Source organism: Squalius cephalus, assembly GCF_949319135.1.
Source record: "Squalius cephalus genome assembly, chromosome: 19".
Lineage (NCBI taxonomy): Eukaryota > Metazoa > Chordata > Actinopteri > Cypriniformes > Leuciscidae > Squalius > Squalius cephalus.
In genome coordinates, this window is record NC_137140.1 from 5921180 (window position 1) to 5937001 (window position 15822).

Genomic DNA, 15822 nt, shown 5'->3' on the forward strand with positions numbered 1-15822 from the left:
AGTGCACTTGATAATGTCCACTAGTTTCGGACACCACTACCTCTCCTCAAATAATGCCCTATTTAAGGGTATAGGGGGCGATTTCAGACACAGCCTATGTCTGTTCCTCACAGCCTCGCTTTCATTCATGTCAAATCAAACCGTGACTACTTCCCGGCCCAAAAACAAAAAAACGCTGTTTGGATTTAAATAGGCAAATGCTTAAGAGTCAATGTCAATGATTGGATCATTATTGCAGTGAATATTGTGGGTTTTTTTTGGTTTGGCAACAGTTCTTTTAACCCTAGTTGGAGTGTGTAGCTTTTCTCATCATTTCTTAAAAAAACATGAAGGAAGACACATCATGGCCATATTTCAGGATGACAATGTCAAGATTCAACAGGCTCAAACTGTGAAAGAATGGTTAGGAGGGAGCATGAAGAATCATTTTCACACATGAGTCTATCTCAAACTCACTGAAAGTCTTTGGGATGTTCTGAGGAGACTTTACCGAGTGCTGGACTCTTGCACTGTCAATACAAGATCTTCACCAAAAATGCATGCACCTCTTGATGGAAATAAATGTTTTGATGTTATTTTCAGCAAGAGGAGCATCCATTTTTGGTGAACACAAAATATCTTACTGACCCCAGACTATTGAACAGTAGTGTAATAACAAAAGTTTGCACATAATACAAATATCGAGGACATAAATGTATTAAAGTGTAATTTTATTAAGCAAATTCATCGAGTGGCATTTTTGAGATGTCAACAGTAACAGCATTTGCTGTGTCTGCAGTGCAGTGATATGAGCAGGTCAACAGCTGTTATTCTCATTTAACACAGCTGGAACACTATAACCAATCAGCATCCAGGTCTAGAATGATCCACTTTGTTACAAAACATTGCATTTTCACAAACTCCTTCACTCTGCGGTAGAAACGTTTTCATTTGAAGAAACTCTGTTCAGCATCAGGCTCATTGTGAAAATGTCCCAGTTGGCAGTGCAACTGCAACTAACCTGAACCTTCCCGCCTGTCTCTCTTCAGAGTCTCTGTCGATGGGGCTGAAGTCCTGGATGGCCGAGGGACGCTTGGGTTCTCAGAGAGTGTGTGTGTGTGGCGGTCGCACCCCTGCCCCCTCCGGCTGGTCTCTCCCGCTGCTGTGGAACTGGAAGCTGCATAAATGAGTCCAGAGCCAGAGCAGCACCTCTAGTGTTCACCTCTCACACGCTGCTCAGAGACTCGCGCGCAAGGGTTCGTCAGTTCAGCAGCGGACGTCAGATGAAGGCAGTTTCTCCTTACTTTGATTCTTCTTCTTGTCCTACTTCAACAGTACTGTAAGTGATGAATGCGTTTATATGCATTTCATTTTCTTTTGTGGTTTTGCACATTACTATTGTTTTGAAAGTTTAATACTTTATTTACATCCCTGTTTTGGATAGCTGAGCATGAAAATGCCCTCAGCATCACACTATACAGGTTTTTTTATTAGCTGACTTGCGAATCTTACGAGTTCAGAGCAAATGCACAAGATTTTTCGAAGGATGCGAGGCAGATTTGTTCTGCACATTTTAGCAGCTAATTGAATTTGATGGCTTTCATTGCACGTCCTGTACATGTGGACAACACTGCAAGCAAACATTGCACGATGTTGAGCGGTACCTTTCTTTACACAGCCACAAATCTATTTACAGTATTAGAAAAACGCCACTATACATGGTACTTTATTTGAAGATTTCTTTCATTACAGCAAGGAAAAGTTTTGGGGTTTTTTATAATAAAAAATAAATAAATAAATTCTTGCATTTACAGAAAACTCACAATATTAAATGGTTCCTTTGAGTTCCATCATCACTGTCACTGTTTAATTAAAAATCAGTAAAATTGAGGTTTAAATCCCATATGACCTCTGTAATAAATAAATACATTTTATTATCGAATGATAATGTTCGATTTGAGAATGTTTCCTATTTGTGTTAAATACAATTTTGCTGTAATATATTCCTGTGATTTTTAGCAGTTGAATCCCCTGCTTAACTTTCTTGGTGGTGGTCCATTTTCTTTCTTGAAATCTTTCATAACTAATTGCATGTTATATAGCCCAGGCTGGCTGTACATTTCCTGACGTGTACATACGAGAGTACATAATTATAAAATCTGTATTAATTTATTTTTAAGGGCATGAATGCTCCTCCGGTTTGTTCATACTGTATGAATGTATAATGTTTGTATTTTTGTAATTTATATGTTTAGAATTGTCTTGAGAGATATTAAATATTTTAATATTTTAAGAGAAGGTAGGCACCATGAAGTATTTTATTTGTGTGGTACACTACAGCGTTGTCTCATGTGTTTTCAATGTATATTTACCATTACTTTGTTTTGAACAAGCAATTTTTTTTACTTTATAGCATGACACTATGCTGTTATTTTATTGCATTGATAGTTAATCAAGAACATCTGTCTCTTTGGAGTTTAAAACATGTTGAACTTTCTACTAGTGATGGTTTTCAGCACACGTAAAATGCTATAGGAATGTATGGTCAATATTGTGATGTCAATATTGGGTTATTCGTTTACTTGAAACTACCGAATCAACTACTTTCATCAATAAATACTGTTAAAAAACCCAGTTTTTTGGTGAAACAGCTACTTGTACATCAGTGCATATGCTAAATTATGTCAATAAAAAAGATCAAAGATTGTATCTTGGAGCATTTATTTTACACATATCGATAGAAAATAGCTTTTCCCAACTTTCATTCATGTTTCCTGCGGTGTGTGTCGTAATGTAAAGTCTAGACTCATTTGCTCACTCTCGGTTTGAAGAGCAGCATCGATCTGTGCCTTCAGGTCTGGATCGAAAAACGCATGACCGATCGTGAAATGTTCCTGTAACATAAAATTAAAGAACAATTCAGAAAAAGAAAGAAAAAAAACACACAAAAAAAGTAAAGCATTGTTATATCGAAAAAGACCTTTTTCTTTGAGGGAGGCCCTGCGACAGGCGGGTTGAAGGTCATGTCTTTAACACTGTAGTCTTCAAACAGCTGCACTGGAGTCCTGCACACACACACACACCATGAACATCTCCATATTCATCTGGAAACCTGAAACCTGGAGCCTGTGGTCTCTACCTTCTGCTGAGCTCCATGCTGAGAGCGCCTGAACCTTCACTGGGAGCGCCTTTCATGAGATGAGCAGCGAACTTCCTCACCACGGGGTGATAGTGGCTCTAGAACGACACAGAAATCAGGAATCCTTTCATCCAACAACTGACTAGTTTGACCTTTTCTTTCTCTAGACTTTTACATTTATTTTGAGCTTTAATATTTGAGACTGCATGCTATTTTTATTTATGATTCATTTAATTATTAACTCTCTCACCAGCATTTTCCCAAAACTTTCTTAGACCCCAGAATACTTTGTTTTATCATCTGAAATGTGCAGCAACTTATGTTCCAAAACACACACATTTGGATGACTTTGGATGAGGTTCGTGAGCCCAAGTGTATACACACACACACACACACACACACATACAGGGCATTTCCAACAAACCGGTAGTTTCAATTTTGCTTTAACTAAATATGTTTAATATTTAAATATGCTTTCATAATACGTGTTGAATTTACTGAGTGAGGGGATCTAAAACACTTTTTTGCAAACGTTTTGTTTTATTTACCAGTATTTTACATTATTTATTTATGTAACAAAATGTGTGACGCACTGATGCGACTTATCAGTGCTTTTCCTCTCAATGTGATTTCAACCCGGAGCAACTTCATTTTTGGAGAATCCATTAAACTGAAGCCTACTGGCAATTTAAAATAAATAAATGAAGGAAAAGGGAATTTAATTTCCCACTGGAATGAGTGAATGAACATCATTGCGCTTCACCTTCAGTAAGTGAAGCTCCCACAGTCCTGTGTTCTGGGGGTTGCAGTATTCTGGCACGTCCAGCTCTGGGAGATACACACCACTGCCCTGCATTTCATTATCCAGCAGGATGTCACACTTAGGGAAGGTCTACACAAACACAAGAGAGACACACAAGTCATACATTCACCTTAACAGTCATACACACGAAGGCCTCCATTAGCTGAACTGAAGGCTCACATGCATCAGCGTCCTATTGGCTGCCAGGATGCCCACACAGGAGTCGGGCAGCACGTGCAGGCCGAGCGTGCTCAGTCTCTTCACGAAGGCCTGTGCCCTCAGCAGATTGACCTGCTTCCTGCGTTTGTTCAGCATCGCGTCCAGACACTGCAGCACGATCGCCGTGTCATCATTCGTAGCTCCTGCAGACAATAACAATTGGAATATTGCATAAAACATCGTTTCCATTCCATGTGTTCAAGAGAGCAAAATACACACTTCCTGGAAGCCTGGTGCAAAGTATCAGTTATAAACAATGCTGGTCCTCCCTATACGCAAAGTACGCATGTTGTATGTAACATGAACCACGAACCACGAGGGGCCCCTTGCTCTCAAAGATGATTTAATGACTAGAAGTGATTAAAGGAATAGTTTACCCAAAACATTTCAATTCTGTCATTAATTACTCACTAGGGCTGTAACGATACGCAATATAAAACCGAAATCGCGATACTCAGAGCCACGAACCTGTGTGAGAAGGCAGAATCGCGACACACCGAGTTATCCTTCCCGTCCAGATCTGATGCTACCACATCTTCAAATTACTATTAGTATTATTTGAAGTTAACATTATAAAATACGTAGACCTACACCACAAAACTAGCTGAGGATAAATTCTTTAAAATTGGGCAATTCCAGCGTTATGGACGTGACATTTGCAGTCAAAACTTGAAATATAAATTCTCAGAAAATGCATTTAATACCAATATATTGAAACTTCTGTTTATATATCCATACTCCCTTAGTAAAGGAGTCCAGACATTAGAAAAATATCAGTCTACACATGCGTTTAATACACATGCGTTACGCATGCCCCCCCAATCACTTTATATGATGAACAGACTGAATTTAGGCTGTTGTAAAATACAGTGTTGGGGGTAAAGGATATAAATCTAGCTGTGACGATCGGTTCATGCTTAATCCGTTTAAAGGAAGACGGGTTAACGTTTACATGATCGCATGCATTGCCGGCATATTAACCATAATGAGGTTAAGAACATGCATGTAAACTGTGGAAAAGAAAGATTTTTCAAAGTTGTAATTAAAACAATTATTAATCTGAAATACTATTTCAGTCTTTCTACTTCAAAATGTGACATTTAATTCAATGTGTAACTTGCCGTTTCCTAAATACATTTTTTTTTTCATTATGATTAGTCTAGTTATCCAATCATATGATCCTTTGAGGCAAAGTCATGTGAGTTTTTTTGTAGCGCACATATATTAGATAACTGTGTTAATAAATCCACATCATCTGAAAACACTCTCAAAAGGAGCAAACGCAGCCATTGGAATCAGAAATGCTAGCTTTTTGTTGAGTAAATTGTATGTTCAATAATAGTCTATCTAATGGGTCTCGCAACAAAAAACACGAGGACTGTGCATTTAATACTTAAAAATAAAGATTTGAGTGTGTAAGTGACGGGATGTTCTTGTCAGACAGAGACAGGAGATCTCACCTGCGTGCAGCGTCAGCAGGGTTTTGTACAAGTGGCTGTAGAACTTCAGCGGGTCGATGTTGAGGACGTCACCTGTTGGAAACAGAGATGTGTTTTAGCTCAGCGAGAGCAGGAGGTTCCCGAAACGAGAGCTGAGGCTGAACTGACCTTGTCCTGAGAGGATGTGGAAGGACGTGAGAATGCAATGAAGGCTCTCACGATACGTCAGATCCTGGGTGAAGGAAAACACTGAGATGTTAGTGCATAGAACTTTACCCTGACGAATCACGAAGCTGATGCTCCTGGCTGAAACACTTACACCCGATATGATGAGGCCGAAGAGCACCGCCAACAAATCATCAAAGAACTCCAAGTTTATAAGATGAGCAAACCTTCAGGAAACAGTTTGAACCGTGTTATTCACATGTTAACAAAAACACAGGAAAAGAGACCCGTACCGTGTAATAACGCTATAATAAAGCTGTTATACACATCATGTGGTTCTTACTTCGCAAGACCTTCTAAAACGGAGGACAGTAAGATGGACTTCTGGGCTTTCTTCAGTATTCTGAAGTAGATGAGGAACACGATGTTCAGCGTCTCTGTGTGCTGGAATCAAAGATAGATATGCGATAACATATTGATGCTTTAAAAGGAAGTGTTGAACACGCTCTCCGTCTACTCTAACAGCACTCACCAGTTTAATTTTCTTGTCCTTGCTCTCTGTCGCCTCAGCTTCCAGAAGCTCTTTCTGCAGCTTCTCCTCGGCTTTTTTCCACTGTTGAGGACAAGAAGAAGAATTTTATTTTTTAAATCAACCATACCGGCATATAGATATATATATATATACGGCTTCTCCAGCGGCTTCGGTTCAGGAAGTTTATTTCACGTTATTTTACTCCATAAACATTTCAGAAAATTCTTCAAAAAAATAAAGAATTCAGTTACAAACCTACCAACTTTTAAAGATTACAATACAAAACTATTGATTAAATGTATAAAAGTATTCAGCAAGGATGATTTGAATTGATCAAAATGACAGTAAAGACATTGAAAATGTTACAAATATTTATATTTCAAATAAAGGATGTTCAGGTTTATTCAGCTAAGAATTTCTTTTTATTTTTGGAAAATCTGCATATTAGAATGATTTCTGAAGGATCATGTGACACTGAAGACTGGAGTAATGATGCTGAAGATTCAGCTTTGATCACATTTTAAAATATATTCAAAATATAAAAACAGTTTTTTAAACAGTAAAGCTATTTCACAATTCTAGTGTTTTTATTGTATTTTTGATAACGTAATGCAGTCTTGGTGAGCAGAAGAGACTTCTCTAACAGATGAATTCTAGTTCCCATGATTCGGGAATCTTGGCTGATGTGTCGTTTTTAAAATGAACCAGTGTCCAGTGAAGAAACACTGATCTAAACCATACATTTAATGACAACATTGGGCTCAGTTCAGACCTTCCGCTGCATCCTGGACAAGTTTGTCTTCCTCTCCTTGAACAACATGAACTTCTTTTTGGGCGCTGTGTCTTCCGTATCTTTCTTCATGTCCACTTCTTTTATCCTCAGACAGAGGAGACACTTCAGCACCTGTGCATTCATATCACAAACATCATTAATGACATCAAGCCATTCAAAACATCTGCATCAAGATGTCATATACACATCACATGCTAAAGGCATAGGCCACACAAAAATAATTGTCATTAAAAAGATATTTTGAAGAATGTTGGCAACCAGTTTCGGTTCCCATTGACTTCCATTTAAAGGGCACCTATTATGCAAAATTCACTTTTACATGGTGTTTGAACATAAATGTGTGTTGGCAGTGTGTGAGCGAAACCACCCTAGAATGATAAAAATCCACCCAGTGTTTTTTTTACAATCTCAATAAATCATAAGCACTGTCTCAGAATGAGCTGTTCTAAGATTCTATGCAATGTGACATAGAATTGAGCAGGCCCCTCCCACGACTGTTGAGTGACACTTCAGTTTGAGCCTAGACCCGCCCTGAGGGAGCTGGACACAGAGTCCGCCATTGTTCGACGCTTGAGCAGCTGTAGCCAAGAATGTCTCCTAAGCGATTGAGGTGTGTTGTTGATGGATGTAAGAATGAACATAGCAGTCTTCATTTACTCCCGTTGTTACTCAAGGATGGATCAGTACTGTTTGTGATCAAGCTTACACTCTCCGGAGCAACAGGCCTAACGTGACTGGACACGGAAGAAATGAAAGTGCGAGCGCGCTCTTTATGACAGCTCTTCGAGTCATTTTACGGATATAAGGTTTACCAGTTTATTTAGCACCCACTGAAAAGGTGTGTATATTTGTTTACTGTTAGTTGTAACGAGTGTTTTGTGTACTTCGCTGTGTATGTTGATGATAATGAAAGGGAGAGAGAGAGAGAGAGAGAGAGAGAGTTTATGGATAAGACTTTAATGCGCACTTCTTATACTATGTTTATTCAGCTCTTACAATGATTGTCTGGAGTAAAACTAACGCTCATCTTTTGTGTGATGTACAATAAACTTCATTGAACTCCTCAGTATATTTTGGTCATCATTCGGACGGGTTTTGCTACAGCAGGCTTGTATTAGTGGATAAAAGCAGATGACAAATAAGTTATAACCATAATTAAACTAAACTATACCTGTTCTATGTCCATACAGCATATATTCTCTGGCTCTGTGGGCATTATTGTCCGACTCCGAGTCGAAATGAACACCGCAACAGAGTTTTTGTTCTGATATTATCAGATGAGATTGTCCTGACTCTGAGCGCGAGCTCGTGAGGCTCCGCCCCCTGTGCCGTGCAGCAGCAGTTAATTTGCATTTAAAGGGCACACACTGAAACAGCTCGTTTTTCTGAGCCCCCAAAAATTACAATTTAAACATGCTGTAAAAAATGATCTGTTGGGTATTTTGAGCTAAAACTTCACATACATACTCTGGGGACATCAGAGACTTATTTTACATCTTGTGAAAAGAGTCATAATAGGTGCCCTTTAATGGAGAAGAAATAGTGTGGAAGTCAGTGGGAAGTGTAAAAGTGTTTTGCAATACAACATGAACACAATAAGTACATTGTATATAATCTGACCATGTTCTTTAATTAAAAATGTAAAGCTAAAACTGTTTACAATTTTTAAAGGGTTAATTCACCCAAAAATGAGAATAATCCCATCATTTACTCTCCATCAAGTAATCCTAGGTGTATATGACTTGAAAAGCAGGACAATGGATATGAAAAGCAGGACAAAAAGCGCATCCATCCATCATAAAGTGCTCCACATGACTCCAGGGGGTTAATAAAGGCCTTCTGAAGCGAAGTGATGCGTTTATGTGAGAAAAATATCCATATTTATACCTTTATAAACTATAATCATTGGGTTCTGGTAACGGGCGTACGTGATTCTAGTTACGGTGGAAGAGTGACCTCTGACCTGACGCATGACGTATTGATGAAGAGCAAAACAAAACATCGGTCACGAATTAGAAGATTAAAATGGGTGGATGCGCTTTTTGAGCTTCAAAATCTAAGGAACCTTTCACTCGCATTATAAAAATTGGAAGATTTTGTTTAACACTCCGATTGTGTTTGGCTGAAAGAAGAAAGTCATATACGCCTAGGATGGCTTGAGGATGAGTAAATTATGGAATACTTTTCATTTTTGGGTGAACTAACCCTTTGTAAGAACTTGTACAGTGGAAACAACGTTCAGTATGATGAATGTACCTCGGGCTTGACGTTGTAGTTCCTGCTCTTGACCATGCCTGAGATGACCTTCACCATCGCTAAAGAGGCCTGGCCCAGTTTATCCTGTTTCAGCAGTTTCCTGACAGCTTCACAACTCATCTCAGACACCTGAACGCAAAATCACATCATCACATTACTACCGCCCACATCAGACCTCCAGATGCTGAGCTTTCCAGCAGACTGACCGTCCTGACGGGGTCGTTCATCAGAGGCACCACCATCACTATGATGTTGTTGTGGAAGTTGAAGTGTGGCAGGGCTACCAGCAGATCACAAATGCACCTGATGGCCACCTCAGCAAGACCTTTATAACACTGAAGAGACACGGCTTGACTTCTCTTCTGCTTCTTCTGCTTCCAGTCTGAAACAGCATCAGATCAGTCAGACGGGACAGTGAGAACGGACGAATGAGAAGTTCACGTGATCTACCTTTGATTGTCTGTTCCAGATCCTCCAGGTAAAACTTGTACTGGCTCACGAGACCCTCCTCGAACTCTCTCAGCTGCTGCGTCTCTTTCTTCACCTGCACAACAAAGGGACATGCTTCAATGGGTCATAGAAGATATTTAAATCCAGTCATTTAATCATGTCGTTGTCTCTGGGGTCCAATTATCCACTTCTTCAACCAAAACTGATTGGTTCTAATGAGGATTTTTCACTTTAAATGACCCTCAGATGTAAACAGGTCAGTTTTTGTTGCTGTGCCTTATGTATATAAATGCCATTTTCTCAGATAGAAATGATCAGGAAACTTTTATAAATTAAACTCAAGTCAAATATTAATAGCCAAAAACACCACGATATTTGGCAGATTTATCCATTTATTATTCTAATAATTAGTGTCTATCCTGCTTTCTCATCCATGGTATCTGCAGAGTTTTATCAAATTTAGGACCTTTTTTTAAGGCTTGCACAAAGAAATCAGGGTAACTGGCAACTGCATGTTTAAAATATGTTTTATTCAATATATACATATGTAATGACATTGATTTATATACCAATATATTACAAATTCAAAGTTGATCTATATTGGATTTTGCTCATACGATGTTTAAAAAAAGGCAATAAACTAATTATTGTGCAAATACTAAAAAAGTCTATAAGGTGAACGTGATAAATAAAAGTGTTAAATAATGTCGCCATAGAGTTGCAGTTTATTAAGTAACCAAAAGAAAAAGATTTTAGGCACAATGCAGGACTTATAATTATAAACAAGCCCGAAATACTCTGAAACTCTTATTTTGAGATGTCTACGTTACTACTCCCAGCTGCTCCTTCATAAAGACAGGGGAGATCAAATATGCACAATTACAACCATCTGCAACATATTACAATATAAACACATGAAGTAAACACTGTCATAATTCAACAACTGCTCGAAACTGCAAGTCTGTAGAACGCGCAACGATTCGATTTTGAACGTGAATCGCTCGCATTTAATTAAACCATTGCCTTTTTGAAGTTTAATAATTTACTTTTTTTTCCTTCTCCAAATTTAAGACCTCTTAAAATGATCATTTTAAGACCTTCAATTTTATCAAACCGAATTTAAGACTTTTTAAGGACCTGCAGGAACCCAGTCATCACTACCTGGTTTCTAAACACCCAATGAGCAAGTAAGTTCGGCCAGTAACGTGACAATGCATTCATCTGTCTGCCATCACACACCTGAGCCTTCTCGAACGAGTCGCTCTTGCAGCTCAGTTGCACGAAATGCTGGTAGGAAAACGAAACGTCTCATGATAAGACTCCTTTAAAGGAAGGTGAGGCACTGTACCTTCGTGGCTTTCTCCTCTTCCGTCAGTGGTCGGATTCGATATGCGGGCACAATGTCCTTAAACACCTCCATGAGGGAGACCATGACTAACTTTCTGACAGTGACGGCGACGCACGGGTCCGTCTCCATTAGCATGGCCCTCAACTCCTTCAGCTTCTTGATCTGAAACGTCATGACACATCTAAAAACAATCCAGATCCCATGCAGAAGTTCCCTGTGAAGGACAGTCTTACATTCACATGAGGATCTGCGAGGACAGCGGAGGACAGACTCGCGATGTGCAGCTTCTTCTCCATCAGTCTGTGAGCCCGCAGCTCTAGCTGCTCCTGAGGAGTGAGTGACGGACCGCTCTCTGGCTCCTCCTCTACACAAAATCAGCAAAAACATCAGCACACAGCTGCACTGAATAATCAAACTAATAAATACTGCATACACGGTTTTTGAAAGAAGTCTCTTCTGCTCACTGAGGCTGCATTTGATGGATCAAAAACACAGTAAAAACAGTAATATTGTGAAATATTACAATTTAAAATAACTGTTTTCTATTTTAATATTTCTTCAAATGTAATTTATTCCAGTGATCAAAGCTGAATTTTCAGCATCATTACTCCAGTCTTCAGAAATCATTCTAATTATCAATAGTGGTTGACCGACAGTGATTTGATGGCCGATATATATAATATCTCATTATTTAACTTAAAAACACTATAGTAGATAGTAAAAACACATATATAACAATTGCTGAAATTAAATTGTATTATACTATTTTGTTCAAAAGAACATTTACTTGAAATAGATAACTTTTGTAACATTATCAATGACTTATATGTGAAATTTTAAACTATTTAATGCATCCTTTGCTTAATAAAAGTATTAATTTCTTTAAAAAAAAAAGTTATATTATGGTTTCATAATATAAGGGTTCATGAAAAGCGATTAATTTATTAAAACAAAAAATTTAAATGAAAATAAGTCATTTAAAAATAAAAACACCTACTAAAAAGATTAAACATTTTATTAGTTTGCCTGCATGTCATGTGACCATTATCCAACATCAGAGAACTTGTGAACATGCAATTGTGTTGTTAATTCTTAGAAATATTAACTTATAATATTCTCTCAGAGAATACATAATTTTTTATTTTTTTTTTACATTCAATATTTTGCATCAAAGGGGTTACCGTTAGGCTAACAAAAAACGTTTTTTTTTCTTCTAAAACAAGACATGACAACAAAACTACAAGACTGCGCTATCCCAACCTCTCCCTTGAGATGAAAGAAATCTGCATTTGAAGAAATGTGACCCTGGACCACAAAACCAGTCACATGGGTCAATTTCTTGAAATTGAGATTTCTACATCATCTGAAAGCTGAATAAATAATCTTTCCATTGATGTATGGTTTGTTATGAGAGGACAATATTTGGTCGAGATACAACTATGAATATCTGGAATCTGAGGGTGCAAAAAAATCGAGAAAATCACCTTTAAAGTTGTCCATTTATGATTCACGATTGTGCTGCATTCACTCACAAAAATAAATGTTTTATATATTTACGGTTGGAAATTTACAAAATATCTTCATGGAACATGATCTTTACTTAATAGCCTAATGATTTTTGGCATAAAAGAAAAATTGATAATTTTGACCCATACAATGTATTGTTGGCTATTGCCACAAATATACCCGTGCGACTCGTGACTGGTTTTGTGATCCAGGGTCACATATGAGAAATGCACACTAACCTATTTCTAACTCCTCCTGGTCCTTCGGTTCCTCCTCCGCCTCAGGCACAACTAGAGGACACAATCAAACAGCACAGTTCAGCACTCAACATCCTCTCTAGCACTCCAGCATTTCCTGAAGAGTGAGGAGTGACGAGTGGACACGCACCGGGCTTCTCCATGGACTGAGGGATCAGGCCGCTCTTGTCTTTGATGGGCAGCAGGTGAATGAGCTCCTTCTCCTTCTGCATCTGCATCTTCCTGGGCATCTTCTCATACTTCTCCACCGACTGCTCGGACTTACGCTTTTTGGCGTGGACTGGAGCACTGCAAGTTTTCACAAAAGAAAAGAGCAGGAGAGAAGATGGTATCAGCTGGACACTGTGTCCATAGTCAATGAAGAAAGAAGATAAAAGCGCATGTTTTAAAGACCTCGATGAGATGTCTCGAGTCAGAAAGGACGCTTTATGTGCCATGGCTTTGATCTGCTCCAGGTCATCCTCATCCATCATATCAGTGGGCAGAGACTCCAGGAACTCCTCCTCCTCTTCTTCATCCTCTGGGATCATACATCATCATTACAACACTGAGCAGGAGTTATGGAAATCATCAGAAGGCAGTGTCCTGTCTCACCTGGTCTCTTCTTGTAGCGCTCCAGGGGTTTGAGGGTCTGATGGGACACGTCAGTGATGGCCTGCCGAAGTTTCCTCTGCTCTTTGCGCTGCTTCTTAGCGGAGCTCTGTTGCTTGAACTGTCGATTCTTCTGTTTGTTTTCTAGCTTCAGATTGCTGGTTTTCAGCAACTTTCTGAAGCTAGGCCTCTTTTTCCTGTTCTTTTTGGAAGCCTTGTGTGAAAGATGCATTAATGCACAGTTAAATAATGCATGCTGGTGTACGTTACAATTATATACATAAGACATAAGTTGTTTATGCATATGACACAGATAAGCAAAACAGAATTCAGAGGCTGACTTGTATAGTAAAATGTATAGTGTACTACAATATAATACAAGGTAAACCAGTTGTGTATTGAGTATTGACTATCTATAAATCAGTTATGATTCAGAAAAAAAGAGCAATGACGAGGTTAAACTCTAAATATCAAGAGTGCAAAAGAGACACATATGGACTGGTGTGACTGGAAAACAGAGACATGTTTGCAAATTTGCACTTCAAATTAAGATTTCAAATAATTTTTTTTAAACTTTGACAATAAGTAGTCTTTAGTAATCTCTCTCTCCCTCCATATACACACATACATATATATATATATATATATATATAACGTTAGTACCGGTCAAGAGTTTGGAAATGTTACTACTATAATGTTCTTGAAATAAGTCTCTTATGCTCATCAAGCCTGGATTTTTTTTTAAATAAAAAATACAGAAAAAAACAGTATTGTGAAATATTAATACAATACAAATAATGGTTTTCTATTTTATTATATTTTACAATACAATTTATTCCTGTGATCAAAGCTGAATTTTCAGCATCATTACTCTTCAGTGTCACATGATCCTTCAGAAATCATTCTAATATGATTTATTGTCAATGTTGGAAAAAGTTGTGCTGCTTGATATTTCTTTGGAAAAACATATTTTCCAAATATGATATTTGGAAAAATATCAAAAGAATCAAAGAATCCTGAAAAACAGGTTGTAAAAAAATATCAAGCAGCACAACTGTTTCCAACATTCATAATAAATCAGCATATTAGAATGATTTCTGAAGGATCATGTGACAATAAAAAACAAAGCCATCATTTTAAATTGTAATAATATTTCACAACATTACTGTTATAAATGTATTTTTTATCACATAAATGCAGGCATGATAAGCATAAGAGACTTCTTTTAAAAACATTAAAAATAGTAATGTTTCCAAACTTTTGACCAGTACCAGTCTGGTACCAGTACCAGTAAGAAGTCTCTTATGCTTATCATGTGTATGTGTGTGAATGTGTATGTGTGTGTGTGTATATACATGTATATATGTGTGTATATATGAAGAGTTCAGATGCAAAAGCCTCTAAGTGCCATCTGAAATTTCCTTCTAGAATGATCATTTTTATCAAGCTCGTATATTTATGTTCAATAATTTCACTTAAATGGCAATGCAAATTACCTATTAATTGTCATTTAAGTGAAATTACTTAACTTAAATACACAAGCTTTATAAAAATTATCATTCTAGAAGAAAATTTCAGATGGCACTTAGAGGCTTTTGCATCTGAACTTTTCATATATACACACACACACATATATATATATATATATATATATATATATATATATATATATATATACATATATATATATATATATATATATATATATATATATATATAAGATACAGTATGGGGTTGAGCAGAATGCTATATATGATCTGATACAGGTGTTTAGTACAGCATGATAGAGTAGAGGTAAAACTAGTATAGTGTGATGAAAAGTGTCCTGTAGAGACTACACTAGTACAGTATATGATACAGTAGAGGTTAGGCTAGTACTGTATATAGTTCTGACTTGAATAATACATGATAGACAAGTGCTGTTCAATCTGAAGCGCTGTAATGTAAGTTAACTGAAGCGTTTCACTGAAGCTCGGCAATATGACGACCAGCAGCGGGTGTTTTTAAACTCACTAGCGCATTAGTTTGTGTTACAATTACAAGATAACTTACCGGGCCCATTTTGATGAGTGATTCGCCTCAACTATCAATGACGTTTCAAATGTGTTAATCAGTTTAATCCAGAAAAAAGTGCATGTATCCCCTCTTCACACATGTACCACATGGACCGGAAGTAAACCAATGGAGATCTTCGAGGAATGCAGGGACAAACGTCACGCGGCCTTCGAGCGCCCCCTGCTGATCTGGGTGAACGGATACGCTTTCATAGATGATTCTTTGTTGTTGTTGTTGTCTTCATAGATGCTTCACGCAATTATTTGTAAAGCAGCTGAATTTTTCCTCTAA

General features: G+C 37.7%; 2 protein-coding genes across 10 annotated transcripts in view; one reads left to right on the forward strand and one right to left on the reverse strand.

The window, feature by feature from the left end:
• Positions 1-1548, forward strand: part of plce1 (phospholipase C, epsilon 1) — a gene marked incomplete at its 3' end in the record, with an annotated part of 81457 nt that extends 79909 nt beyond the window's left edge. For 5 of the 8 annotated variants that reach the window (XM_079851319.1, XM_079851320.1, XM_079851321.1 and 2 more), the window contains one exon: positions 1029-1168. In XM_079851319.1, the coding sequence (XP_079707445.1) occupies positions 1029-1168 (140 nt within the window). Of the gene's footprint in view, positions 1-1028 lie in introns of all 8 variants that reach the window. The other 3 variants (XM_079851322.1, XM_079851323.1, XM_079851325.1) reach the window with 1 other exon arrangement.
• On the reverse strand, positions 695-15684 carry noc3l (NOC3-like DNA replication regulator). Of its 2 annotated transcripts, XM_079851329.1 has the most exons (22): positions 15529-15666; positions 13480-13690; positions 13279-13405; positions 13016-13173; positions 12868-12918; positions 11356-11486; positions 11123-11284; positions 9775-9868; positions 9531-9706; positions 9325-9453; positions 7048-7179; positions 6276-6356; positions 6087-6187; positions 5898-5970; positions 5747-5810; positions 5600-5671; positions 4101-4282; positions 3882-4010; positions 3119-3216; positions 2960-3044; positions 2798-2873; positions 695-1316 (listed from the first exon to the last, which is right to left on the reverse strand). In XM_079851329.1, the coding sequence occupies exons 1-22, from the start codon at positions 15535-15537 to the stop codon at positions 1303-1305; spliced, it is 2355 nt and encodes a 784-aa protein (XP_079707455.1). In that variant the 5' UTR covers positions 15538-15666; the 3' UTR covers positions 695-1302. The 2 variants fall into 2 exon arrangements, with proteins under 2 accessions (XP_079707455.1, XP_079707454.1); XM_079851328.1 differs by lacking the exon at positions 695-1316 and having other exon boundaries at positions 1359-2873; positions 15529-15684.
• Positions 15685-15822: the final 138 nt, after the last annotated feature.